Source organism: Buteo buteo, chromosome 29 (assembly GCF_964188355.1).
Source record: "Buteo buteo chromosome 29, bButBut1.hap1.1, whole genome shotgun sequence".
Classification (NCBI taxonomy): domain Eukaryota; kingdom Metazoa; phylum Chordata; class Aves; order Accipitriformes; family Accipitridae; genus Buteo; species Buteo buteo.
In genome coordinates, this window is record NC_134199.1 from 2,228,281 (window position 1) to 2,240,772 (window position 12,492).

The following is a 12,492-nucleotide window of genomic DNA, read 5'->3' on the forward strand; positions in this document are numbered from 1 at the left end:
TTTGATTTGTAAACAATGGAGGCATATCTGCAGGATCACAGAATGACAAGGAAGCTCACGCTGACAAGGGAGCAAAACAGTGTTTCATAGTAATAAATATTTTTTTAATATTAAACCCAGCTGTAATTGTCTACTCTTTTTTTATACTTGTCTGTATATACTTGCATACTTGCAGTATGGGTCATCTTAAAAATGAATTATGAACAATACCTACAGTGAACATAGTAGATGATAGTGTCACAAGTTTACATGATGCTGTAAGAGGAAGTAATAGACCCTGCTGTAAATCAGGTCCATCTTTATTCTGCAGTGATGACAAAAATCAGAACTTGATTTACATTTCTCTCATATAAGGTCTATCACTTTCATAACTAACTATTGGAAAGCCATTCTCTCAGATGGCCAGAAAATAAAGAATCGCACTCTGCAGCAATACTCTATGTATACTGCAAGGAGGAAGAACTGAGCTCACCTTCTTTGAAACTTTCCATAATCCATTAATCGTTTTCCTCTTGGACAGTATTAACCCTGAAGCAGAAAATAAAATATGCTGCTTTCTCCTGACTTCCTTTTCTGTACCTTGTTTTAAAAGCTACTTAAAAGAAAATGAACAAATACTTTCGCCTTCTGCCTCTGTAGTAGAGAAAAGGGATGACAGGTAACTTGAAACATGAAGAATCATCTTATTCTTCAAGCTGAAGGAGGCCATGACTGCTAGTATTAAGTCAGATATACAGAAGTAACCCCACCCCAGGTTTTAGCTGCCTCTCCTCAAGAAGGAAGAATTCAAAGGCACTATTTACAGAGTAAATGCACGCTAGCAGCCCAAGCAGGAGGTTCTTTATCTCCCCTTACAGAAAATTCTTCAAGTCACTCAAAAGATCTGTAGAGATGGCTTGTTTTGGATCCAAAAAAATTTATTGTAGGAAGCTGAAATCTCTCTGAAGCTTTCAGCATTACTGTTTAATTAGAGAAGTGCCTAATTTACCCCCTTTACCAGTGGCTAAAAGGGAATAGCCAAACTACCAGACAGGATTTGCTTGAAAACAGTAGGGAAAAAAAAAAAACCTAAAACCAAAATAAAATCGGCAAATAAATCTTTATGGATCATTCTTCAGTCAAGAAACTAGTGAAACTGCCAAACTCCTGCCGTAAGCAACCTGGACTCTTATTTTCACCTTCCCACCAGAGGAACCAAATCACTGCCAACAATCTTTTTTGATGAGACAGTGTCTACTGTAACCACAGCACAGAAGGGGAAAGGCAAGATTAGCAAACGCCTGTCTAAGCTTGACAAAAGCAGATATTAAATGATTACACAGTAAGCGGGTTTAAAAATGCTGGTGCAGGTTATAACCATCTACCACCACTGAACTAGGAATTCTGAAGAGCAGTAACCACATGATAAAACCAAGTACATTCATTCTTTAAATGGCTAACATCTATTTTATAATTAAAAAGGTAATGAAAAAAGCATCTTGTAAGCACAAGGTCTGCCTATGAATACTGATATTAACAATAAAAAGATGAAGGGTATACCTGAGTGAGCAGTCAGAAAGTGAAGTGCCCTTTTATTAAGTTATACATAATTTAATAATAGGTTTTGGTTTTATCTTTTCCTTTTCTATTCATCTGTTCAAAAAGGGATACATTTTACTTTCTTTCTCAAGGTAAACGGGCACATTCACTTCAGTATATAAGGACAACACTCACTGAAATGTCTGTTTTCCTCTAAGTGTTCAACAAAGCCGTCACATACCAGTGGCTGCGCTTTCACATTCTTGCACACTCTGTACAAAGGAAAACAACTTTGAAACAAAATGATTGTCTCGAAATCATAAAAGAGGATATTCAGCGCTTGTCTAGGGAAGACTAAATAAGACCCCCACTGTATCCTCAGTTTAATTCAAGTAAGAGGCATCTCCCATTTGCAAGAGAACATATGCAAATCACCTACTAAAGTGCTTACTGTAAAACAGGTATAACTGGTAATAGTTTATCTATGTATTCAAGTATCTTCACCAAAAAGTGACCTTTAAGCAGCACAGGTAACAGATTTTGCACATATGAGTTCCTAGAGTAACTAAACCTCCCTCCCACTTTCTCAAGATCCATCACAAGTGGTAACGAAGGAAAGGCAGTCCAGATAGCAAGGCTCAAGCTCTTCAGCACAGGAACCATGTCTCCCCTCCAGACTTACACTGTTAGCAGACAACAAATAGCCTTGGCTGCACCTTCAGCACTACTCTTACTCACATGAGAAGCTCAAATTGTAAAGGAAGAGGTGTGTCCAAACACTTGTTCCAAGATGAAGTAGTTAAAAACTGCAACTATAGACAATACAAAGTGTTTATTCACTATTTATCAAATCTGTGCAGCTTCAGGAATGCATTAGCTTTTGTGACACCCTCCTCTCCCACAAAAAGTCATTCATTCTGCCCAAGCAAAGGAAGAACAGTCTGGTCCCAACTCTCATCCCAGCGCAGCTGCTTGGACGCACAAAGGTTTTTTCTGAAGTTGTGAAGTTTGCCTTCCAGTGTAGGAAATCCCAAGAAAAGCATCTGTAAGTTAAAAAGGAAAAACAGAAAAATACCATCATGCTACATTTTAGGCTCATTCTAGCCTCCCCAATGTTAACCCTCAACTACAATGCTGCAGTAAGAGAGTGCTCTTTGGTCTGGCCCTATAAATAGTGAACAATGACAATATTTAAAATGTTCTTGCCGGCTTCAGATTCATATTCAAATAGAAGTGAGGCCAGTAACATTGACCAGGCAAAGCAGTATCTTTGGAGAATGCAAAATGCACAGATGATAGCCAGATATGGAAAGGTGGCTTACATGGGAGCACCTTTGCAGTTACAGCTAGTGGGAAAGAAAAATCAGTCAAGCCATTACCTTTAGCTGTTCTGCAAGTTCATTTGAGTCCCTAAATATCAGACCATTTTCATCGTGTTTCACAAGTTCATGTAAACTGTGAACAAAAGGCATAGGAAAAAACATGAGACAAAAAGCAGCAAGAGGGACATATACATTTTAAAAGTTGCATAGTGACATCCAAAAAGATCGTACTAGGCTATCTGTAACATAACGATCCTGGATGTCTAGATATGAGCTTCATACCTGACAAAATAGAACGAAGGTGGCAGTTTTAAACATTTCAATTTAAAGATTGTTTCTCTCTTCTACGTCAGACTATTTAAACGTACCATTACAGTACAAAAGGGCCCTCACTCTGTCTTTCTGCCACTCACCTAGACATACATTAAAAATCAGAGCTATAATCTACTTCAGAATTAACCCACAAGGAAAATCTGTCCCTGATGCAGTTCATGAGATCTTCACAGAGAATTTATCTTTGCTTATAAAAGCTACTGTTTCCCCAGAGGACCATAAATTCTAAGACTGACTATGCATACACTCACCCCCTCACAGAACAGAGACACGTCTATGCAGAAGGAAGCTTTTTTTTAATGAAGTATATGGAAACAAAGGATTACAGGGTAGTTATTTTTTAAAGGTAAGTGGTTGCATTAAATGCTCCCAACTTTGTAGAGACTCGTCTTAATTTTTTAACTTAAAAGAAAACAACCTTGATTTCTAACTTATCTTACTGAATAAAAGAAAGTTATTATGGCATAATGCTGGAATCTCATTTGATACATAGAGTAGTTCCTGAACTCTTGCTTTGTAAGAATACTCTTTTACATGATCCACTTAAACTGTATCAGAATAAGCAAGCTCTTACCATTCAAAATATATTGCACACACAGGTAAACAACAGCCAAACATATCTACCACCTTCATGGGTAAATCCAAACCGCTAGATGATTTATGGAGACATACCCCCAGGTCTGCTGAGCCTGAAAAGCAAGCCAAACAGACAAGAGGCTGAATTCTCTGAAAGCAGCTCTTCTAGCCTTACTGTAAACCTTTCTAGTTATGTACTACTTTGGGCAATGCAAACTAAACATGAGCTACCTTCAACACCATCCAGATTAGCTCAATTTCAAGCACTCACGGGCAAAAAAAAAAAGCGCTATATATTTTGTGACTAAAATTAGTGAGGCTTTAGAAACATATCAGGTGAGTGCATATTAAATTAAAGGGATTTTTAAAATTCACATATCTTAAAACAGCCTTTCTGCCTCTTAATCTGCTAAAAACAGGTAACTGCACAGGAGAACTCCATCACAATCCAGACAGGATACACTGCATGGCTCACTAGCAACCTCTTCCAGTTCAAGTGACTTCGAAATACAGAAATTACAGTGTTGACTTTATAGACTTTATAGTCATTAGTTAAAAAGTACCAAATAAACACAGTGTTTTACAGCCATATAAATTGGCAGGCTCTAACCCTGCAGAGTGTAGATCAATTTGAATATGTATTTTACCACTTTTAAGCTTACTCACACTTTATCCTAATACAGTAAACATGCTAAGGGAATACTATTCCAAGGACTTGTTAATTTAGAATTTCAGCTACTTTTGGTTGCTCAGCCAAAGACTTTATGATTTCATTTACTGAAGTGACCCTGAAAGTAAACTGAAACATGCACAGGCACACCGTATTTCAGCGTAGTTAGAAGAAACAAAGAGGCGAAAATAGCAATACAGGTACTATGCCTACTTCTTGGGACAACAGTGAAAAAACTGTAGTTAGAGAAATTTAGCAATTTTCTTAGCATGTGTCAAAACCACAAATATACCGTCACTAACCAGCAACTTCAGTCACTTACTATATTCTACCACCATCTGTGCAAAATCTGTATCAGCTCTCCACAACTGTGCTAAGTTGTTTTTCACACATTCTCAAGCCTGTTTCATAATCCACTATTTACCAAGCAAAAGAGGGTAATCCTCAGCTTCAAGCCACGGTGTACAGATCTGGATATGTTTAAAGTGCAGTTTATTTATCAGTCCATTGTAGTAGTCTTTTAGAGGTCCTTTACCTGTTTAAAACAGAAAAGAAATATATGTAACAGTTCTTTTATTAAGATGACTGAAAATAGTGTGGTCTGTGTGTCTTGCTGTAGAGCTGACAAACTCCTGTTGTGTCAGGTACATCGAAAAGGATACCACACACAATCCCCCAAAAGACACATAAAAGACTAAGTACCGTAGAAAGAAACGTGAACCTAGACTTCTCTCACTCGGTATTTAGAAGAGCCTGCCATCAATACAGAATCATAGAATCATTTAGGTTGGAAAAGACCTTTAAGATCATCAAGTCCAACCGTTAACCTAGCACTGCCAAGTCTACCACTAAAGCACATCCCTAAGCACCACACCTACACATCTTTTAAATCCCTTCAGGGATGGTGACTCAACTATTTCCCTGGGCAGCCTGTTCCAATGCTTGACAACCCTTTCGGTGAAGAAATTTTTACGAATATCCAATCTAAACCTCCCCTGGCACAACTTGAGGCCATTTCCTCTTGTCCTATTGCTTGTTACCTGGGAAAAGAGACTGACCCCCACCTCGCTACAACCTCCTTTCAGGTAGTTGTAGAGAGCGATGAGGTCTCCCCTCAGCCTCCTTTTCTCCAGGCTAAACAACCCCAGTTCCCTCAGCCGATCCTCGTAAGACTTGTGCTCTGGACCCTCCACCAGCTTCGTTGCCCTCCTTTGGACACACTCCAGCACCTCAGTGTCTTTCCTGTAGTGAGGGGCCCAACACTGAACATGGTATTTGAAGTGCAGCCTCACCAGTGCCAAGTACAGGGGGATGATCGCTTCCCTGCTCCTGCTGGCCACACTATTTCTGATACAGGCCAGGATGCTGTTGGCCTTCTTGGCCACCTGGACACACTGCTGGCTCATATTGAGCCGGCTGTCACCAGCACCCCCAGGTCCTTTTCCGCTGGGCAGCTTTCCAGCCACTCTTCCCCAAGCCTGTAGCATTGCATGGGGTTGTTGTGACCAAAGTGCAGGACCCAGCACTGATCCTTGTTGAATCTCATACAAATAGCCTTGGCCCATCGATATCACCCAGTCTTGACCTGCATTTTGCCTACAGCCCTAAGAGAACCAAATAACTAATGACAAATTTCTTCAGCACAACTGGCCCTTCAAAATCACACTAAATTTAGTTTGCTCTTAATGAGAAAGTTAACGAAACAGCATTCATTCTGCCTACACAACTTTTTGGCAAAACCTCATTTGATGGTCCTTTTTTCCAGCACTAAATAAAAATCTTTCTGCTTAACACTCCAAACATCAGATTTTACGTTTCTTTTGCAGCATCATCTCAATGTTCATCTTTACTCCACTTTCAAAAGAATTTATGTACAGCTGTACTAGATAGGGAGGCCTATATGGCTGTAACAGACCAACTATAAATCACTACTCTTATAACCAGACATAAAGGCAACCACTCCTCCTCTCTCTTCAGCATCAACAGAAGAGTCAGCATAGAACAAAAGTGAAAATGAAGTTTTCTGTATTTGCACTGAGGGAATTGTAACGCACATAAACTATTACCTGTTATCACACATACTAAAGATGGAAGCTCGACTCCCTCATCGATATACCGCTCATAATCTGGAGAAGATAAAAAACTGTTTAGAGTTGACAAATATATGGATGCTTGGTTTAAGAATGGTCACAGTGTGTTAATTGTTTAGCTTCCTACTTCAAGTAGTTTATTTACAAGCATATACCTAGTAAAATCGTAGTAAGTTTAGAAATGTTAAAATTGACAAACTTCTATAGAAATAAATTATGGTCTGTTTAAAATGCACTACTCATAAAGCATTTGTTCGACTACACCATATCAGCTGTTTCAATGTATCAATTTAGAAACTGCAGCTACAAAGTCTACAAAATAAGACAATGAGTATTCCCTTCTTTCCTATTAGCAGATGCCTATGGACAGTATATGTAACAGCTTAGAAAATAAAATCACAATTTACAAGCTAGTTAGATACAATTCTCCCCGACAACTACTCTAATTGAATCCAGATGTTCCACTTCTCCATTTCAACTACTACTCTTAAACCACTGCTAATTAATCAAATACACCTGCATTTTCACTTGAACATTGAAGCACTGGTGTTTAGTGAAACCCTTCGTAACTGTCCAGAATACAACCATTCCCCTTTGAACAGGTAAGGTTAATTCCTTCATACCTACCTTCTAAAGCTTTTAAAAGGACTGAAAAGTCTTCATCCTCTGAAAGAGAAGGCTTTATTAGTGCCATTCATATTTCTATCACTTATAATGAATTACTGTCTTTAAGTAACAACAATCGAGATTTTCCTCACCTTCACCTACATGATTTAAGTATGGACCATGCTCTTCCTATTAAAAATCTACTGTAACTATTTTCATAAATAGAAGTCTATAACCATATACAGTGCTTAATGGCAACATGGCAGACAAACAAGCCACAAATACTGCACATGCTCAAAGCTATCAAGCTAAAATTTTCTCATTTCTAAAGCTAGAGAATTAAGTGTAGAAATTGCCCTGTTAATTCAAAGGTATAGACAATTCTGCCCACAGAGAACAAAAAAGTGAGAAAATTATGTAATATACATTATCGGAAATAAAGGAGTAAATATTTTAGTTTCTTCACCTATTTTACACCACCGTGCAAGACCGTATGCCTAGAATAAAAGTTAAAAAAAGTAAGAAATCTCTTTTAATAACTCTTGAAGCCGAGCCTCTAGACTGTAGCTCTATAATTAAAATGCAACTTAAGAAATAATTCATTTTTAGCCACAGAGGTATATCATATATAACCTGTCTTCATATTCTTCCAGCCAAATGAAGGAAAAATGTAACTTCACCACTGATGATGTAAACATGCCTCTATAGTGTGTCAAGTGTGAGGAAGTATAAACAGCTCTAGTTTTATCTTTTGTTAAAGAGTGGTTAAATATTAAAAATAAAACTATTTGTTTCCAAACCTGTCCAGCTTGTGCTGCTGATTAGAAGAGCTGGCCGTCCTCTGGCTTTTATCACACGTCCATTTTTTAGATCCATTTCTGTAAAGGCAGTCCACTCAGCATTCAAACTGCCAGACTCTGTACTACGGAAACAGAATTTTCTGAGTATGGACTACACAAACAAGCAGGAAATACTATGCTTAACTGGCATCAATTTCCAAACACTTTGTTTCAGATTTGCTGCTCAACTTCTTTAGAAACACAGTCATTACAGTACCGAGCTGCAGAGAGATACCTGATCACCTTTCCTATTGCTACCAAGAGCCTAGTGACACTACTGCTATAGGCATGATTCCATCTTCTAACAAAGTGTTTTCCCTAACAAGTTGAGAGAATAGTCTCTCTTTCCAGCTCCGTCTCAAACATATAGCAGAGCGTGGAGGCCAACAGTACATTTATTCACTTAAACTCAGAACCTCTACATTCTGTGGTGGGCATTCCCCCCCCCTCAAAAAAAACCCAACCCACTATACACTATGGCTTTCACTTCTTTTTCAAGCATTAGTTTGGTAAAGTAACTCCCTGTTAAATCCGCTATAGGAGACATCCTGCACATAGCCAGACGGGAACGTTTAACACACAGAACAAGATCTTGAAAGCTCTCCACAGTAAGCAAAAGGAAGGGATGCTATTAACGAAGCATCCAGTCACTGTCATCTAGTTCAATGGGAACTCTACAACTGCTGAGTTCCACCCCAGAGATACTATATTACAGCTTGCCTCAGTACTTATGTCAACTTCTTTAAAAATAAAACACTTCTATTATTTCACACACCAAGCATTGTGTTACCACAGTTGTGATTTCACTCACTCTGGTCTCTCTTAGCAACAATTAAGCTAACTTGCACAGCATCAGCTGCTGGTTAGGAGCACACAGAGACCACTCTGCCTGCTGATGTTCAGTAACTTGTGACCCCATGTGAAAGTATTTCTGGTAACTAAGTGCAATAACTTTATGTCATTCTGTTAAGGACTGTAACTGATGCTTTACTTACACATACCGTGGTTTAAAAGGCTCATAGTCTTTGGCAAGTTTCACGTACAAATGATGTTGAAGTTCTAATGGTGTTTCCTTAAAATAAGAAGCTGGCTTGTCATACAGTGTTACTGCCCTATAATGAAATAAATTCACAAGTTAAATAAAAAACAGATGTAACAAAACGTATACAGCACAGTGACAGGCTAGAACAATGTAATGCAGAAGGTAATTAAGCAAATCAATACAGCAAAATAATTAATTTTTTTACTTTCAACTTTCTATATCCCTGAAGTTTGCTGGAATACACCAAGGTGGACATATTAATCCCGTAACAAAGGACCCCTTTCTTGTGTGCATATTCGAGGAGTATAATGCAACCGTAAGAACTGCAGACATCATTGTCCTGATTTTTAAACTTACTTCATAACCTTTCCTGAGCAACTTTTATCTTAAAGCCCTCTGATTGCAAAAGAAAAATTTGCAGGGCAGACTAATTGTTAGAATACGCAGTGATGTCTGCCTCATTCTGATTCTACAGGCAGCTTGGTAGCAAACTTCCATAACACCTGGACTGCTACCTTCTAGTCAATGGGGTGTTAATTATGAAGGCTAATGAAGATTCTTGAATGCCCCCACTCCACTAGCTCATTACAAAACAGAGCTAATGTGTTTTAGTGGTGATGGATGGGCTAGGGAAAGTTTCTTTTCTAAGATTTCTCTGAATCCAGAATCATCAGGGATATGTTCTTTCATTTTACTTCACATATGCACATACTAATTTGTTAGCGATATATGACTTACTTGATGTTGCAATTCACCCACAGATCCTCTTTCATTGCATTAGTGACACACAAGTTATAGTCAGACAGACGCCCAAAAAGCTTTTCATACCTGAGAAAAATTAACTCTTAGTTAGAAACCACAGACAGGCAATTGCCTTAGCCAAACAATAACTGCACACCAGTGCCCATGCTAATTTAAAGCCAAACAAAACCAAAAGAAACCCAACTGCCCCCAGAAACTGGAATTTAATTATCAATTATTGATTGACTCCTTATACTGAAGCAGTATCAGTTTATGAGAAGGGATACAACATATGATTTCTTATCCTCTAAGACCTAAGAACACAAAACTTGAAAGCCTTTACAGCCTTCCTCTACATTTAACCAATTAGATTCAGCAAGAAACAGACCTTTAAAGATGAGCAGGAGTGTAAAGCAGCATTAGAGAGTAAAAAAACCCAGTACATATAAAGTCACTCTAATAACAAGATCAAAATTTGCATATGCATGTAAAAGCAACCTGCCTGCTTCATCAATCACCTTCCTATGTGTTTAACAAAGGCGACTTACAGAACATGTTTTCTGAAATAGAAAGCAGTTGTAACACAGCAAAATCCAGAAATCCTTCACGGAAACAGCCCTTTGCTAATTATATTCTCCCCACTGGTTTCCATTCTTCTGAATTCTGCAAAGGTACATAATTTATTAAGAGGAGAAGAAATTACTGTACAAACCATTTTGCAATTCGTACTAGCGGGTGATTTCTTCCATGATTCAGACTCATTATAGTATATCCATAGTTGTGCCAATCAATTATCAGTTTGCTTCTCCAGAAAAGACATGCTACCCAGGCAACAGCTATGCTAGGCAAGCCTGGAGGATTCTGTTTAATAAATAAAACAAATAAAAATAGCATAAGGCTGTGATCAAGTGACAAACACTAAGCAACTACCAGAAAAAGAAAACCAAATTATTGAAATTGCACTGCTTTAAAGGATCTTAATGAACAGAGACAATTTTGTATTTACCAACTATAGAACTGCCAGTTTCTCTGGTGAAGACTGGTAGGCACTTCAAACTTACTGTTGGATCAGGATCAAAATTCCCCTCCAATAAACACACAAACATTTCTGTTAAGATTTATTTTTTACTGCTATCCATGCCAATGAAGCTCAAAAGCTCAATTAACAGGAAGAACCGATGTGAACTTTTAACAGAAAAATCAAAGTTTAGAGCCAAATAGTTTGATATAGGTTTATACCATTGATCGGGCCAGTTTTAGTTCTCAAATAATTAGAACAATGTCTGAGACTGCTAAAAACGCCCCATACTGTAGTACTATTTATTTTTCTTAATATTAGTCCTAACACAAAACATACCTGAAGAAGAATATAGGATGGCTGATCTATCTTCAGCATTGTGTACAGTAATTGTACTGCCTGCACAATGACTTTTATGACATACTGGAAAAGCTTTGGGCCAACTGCAAAACAACAGAAAACCTGGTAAGAATATTACAGCTCTCGGGAAATGTGCACCTCATACAGAACCAGCCATGTCTGCAGTGAAAAGTTTTAAAATAATGGTACACTGTAAAAATGGAAACCTGGTTTTAGACAAACACCTCACAATCCCTGCAAATTCCTGTTCTATGTTTTGTACACAAAGAAATCGGGGTAGGTATGGGTAAACATACACACAAGGTTAAAAAAAAATAATAAATTAAGTGTCCCTGTTTCAGCCTGTATCAGAACTGCATTAATGTGCTCCAATACCACAGAGGGAAGTGCAGGGAGACACCAAAGGTGTGTAGCCTCTGCGTGCGGCCGGGCTGAGCCTGCACACACATCTAGACCAGCCCCATCGCCCCGCGGCAGCGAGGCCCGAACCCCCTTCGTCTTGTTTATTGTTCCACCTAAAATCTCGTTTCCCCTTTTCCTCTGCTGCCTCCCCAACACAAACACCCGCCACGACCACGCTCCGGCCCCCGGCCCGGCCCCGGCGACCCGCTCCCCGGAAGCCCCGGGCCGAGGACGCCCGGCGGGGCCGGGAGCCGGAGCCGTCCCGCACCCACCTCGCAGCCCCCGCAGGTCCGCCACGGGCACCAGCCGTATCTTCCCGCTCCGCAGCACGTCGCCGTGCGGCCTAGTCTCTGCCAGATGGGAGAGACCCGTCAGAGGAGCGACCCCCGCACACCGCCCCGGCCCGGCGCCAGCCCCTCCGCCGCCTCCGCGTAGCTCAAACCGGGCGCCGTCCCCTGTGGAGCGGGGAGGGGGGGAAGGACCCGCCCGCCCTCACTCACGGAGGTAGCCCAGCAGCTCGACGCCGCGTCCGTGCCGGGCCAGCGAGAGCGCGTGGTACTGCATCCGCGGGCTGCGGCCCAGGTCGCCCAGCACCGCCACGCACACCCGGCCCGCACCGCCCGCTGCCGCCCGCCGCCGCCGCCACAGCAACGCCGCCAGCACCAGCGTCCCCGCCGCCGCCAGCAGCAGCACCGCACCGCCCGCCGCCATCTTGTGCTGCCAGCGGCGGGAAGGGCGAGGAGGGAGAAGGGCGCCCCCTGGCGACGCCGCTCTCTGAGGGGAACCGGGCTCTGCCGCCGTGGGACGGGGGGTAGCGAGCAGAGCAGCGGTGGGCCCCGGGTTCAGTCTCCTTTTAAAAGACGATTGTGGGGGAGAATAGCCGTCACTAGAGGAGGCTCCAAAACTCCGTACTTTAAAACGAGTTTACGGTAGTATGCGAGATGAATTTTCTTTCTTTCTGCAGGGTACGTGAAA

At 40.6% G+C, this 12,492-nt stretch overlaps 1 protein-coding gene across 2 annotated transcripts; it reads right to left on the minus strand.

Annotated features, from left to right (window-relative positions):
* Positions 1-83: 83 nt before the first annotated feature.
* On the minus strand, positions 84-12,239 carry ALG1 (ALG1 chitobiosyldiphosphodolichol beta-mannosyltransferase). Of its 2 annotated transcripts, none has more exons than XM_075059459.1 (13): positions 12,018-12,239; positions 11,790-11,867; positions 11,095-11,198; positions 10,450-10,598; positions 9,735-9,824; positions 8,956-9,066; positions 7,916-8,037; positions 7,137-7,175; positions 6,486-6,545; positions 4,844-4,954; positions 3,748-3,862; positions 2,898-2,973; positions 84-2,561 (listed from the first exon to the last, which is right to left on the minus strand). In XM_075059459.1, the coding sequence occupies exons 1-13, from the start codon at positions 12,226-12,228 to the stop codon at positions 2,427-2,429; spliced, it is 1,401 nt and encodes a 466-aa protein (XP_074915560.1). In that variant the 5' UTR covers positions 12,229-12,239; the 3' UTR covers positions 84-2,426. The 2 variants fall into 2 exon arrangements, with proteins under 2 accessions (XP_074915560.1, XP_074915559.1); XM_075059458.1 differs by having other exon boundaries at positions 8,950-9,066.
* Positions 12,240-12,492: the final 253 nt, after the last annotated feature.